This window comes from Daktulosphaira vitifoliae, unplaced genomic scaffold (assembly GCF_025091365.1).
Source record: "Daktulosphaira vitifoliae isolate Bord-2020 unplaced genomic scaffold, ASM2509136v1 Scaffold_2760, whole genome shotgun sequence".
In the NCBI taxonomy this organism is placed as follows: Eukaryota; Metazoa; Arthropoda; class Insecta; order Hemiptera; family Phylloxeridae; genus Daktulosphaira; species Daktulosphaira vitifoliae.
The window spans coordinates 1-1,249 of NW_026102320.1; the positions used below are offsets into that span (position 1 = coordinate 1).

Below are 1,249 nucleotides of genomic sequence, written 5' to 3' on the forward strand. Positions count from 1 at the left end.
GATCTCGTAAAGTATGGTGTGGACTATAATATTGCTATTGGAAATCATGCTGATTCGAGGGCTATGTCAATGAGTGGTAAGTAAAGAAAATATATTATTAAAAATTCATATGCTAAAATTAATATATGAATATTTGTTTTTAGAAAATGTAAGTGTTGTGGAGAGAATGCAGGTAGGCCCCAGTGCAATTAGTCCTAAACGTCGCAAACAATGTAACACCGACAATACGATTAAAAGTAAACGGGTAAAGGTGAAACGATTACTAGACATTACGACGAGCGGTTTTCATAAAACGGGTGAATCATTAAATAGTCAAATTTTATGGTTTTACAAAAAGAATATTGAAAATGTAGTCCGGTATCAAGCGTTTTTGTCGGCAACAAGAGGCGATTTAGTTGAAAAATTACGCGACTGTCTTAAAGAAATGGGCCCGATAAAATTCAACTTAAAACTGGAGGCGACTTATACTGTACTGAATAATGAAAACAAGTATGAAAATCGGTCATTTAAAACGTCGGCAGTCGAGTTAATTAACGAGGACGATATCGATCATGCTGTGGATATTTCATACACAAAATTATTAGAAGAACAGGAAAACTATGCTGGTAAAGGTAGTAATTTTTCGTTTTNAGAAGAACAGGAAAACTATGCTAGTAAAGGTAGTAATTTTTCGTTTCTAATATACAGAGTGATTTTTTTATCATAACCCACTCAATTACTTACAGAATAATAATAAATTAAAAAAATTTTTTTATTATTATCTTTAGTTACACATTATTCTTGAATTATAACTATGTAATACTTTTTAAGTTCATCCCTTAGGCCTGGCAAGGGTGTCAACTTTGTTTTTTTTAATGGTAACACATATTTTTAATTTAATAAAATGTTTGAGTTTTTAATTCAATAGTAAATGGCATTTGAATTTTTAATAAAACTTAATTTGTTTATTAGATATAAACATTTAAAGTTTCAAATTTTTGAATTAATATACAGGTATAATACACAAGGGATTACAAATATAGGTAGCTAATTGGATTTTTATGACATTGCTGTCTCAGTCACGGATTGTTTATTATCAATTATGATTATCAATAGATATACTTTCTGTATTGTCAGTTAGTGTATTTATAAACTCACAACAATGTGCCTTACTACAATTGATAATTTAGTCGATTGGTACAATCACAAATAACAAAGAATACAGCAAAAAGGATATTTTGTAAACGGTGTTTCACGGGCTTTAATAATG

The 1,249-nt window shown here is 29.5% G+C and overlaps 1 protein-coding gene across 1 annotated transcript; it reads left to right on the forward strand.

Annotated features, from left to right (window-relative positions):
- Positions 1–12: 12 nt before the first annotated feature.
- On the forward strand, positions 13–659 carry LOC126909981 (uncharacterized; the record flags this gene model as incomplete). The annotated part of the gene is made up of 2 exons (XM_050692386.1): positions 13–76; positions 144–659. Coding segments are annotated over exons 1-2 (529 nt in total), but the record flags the coding sequence as incomplete, so codon positions are not given.
- Positions 660–1,249: the final 590 nt, after the last annotated feature.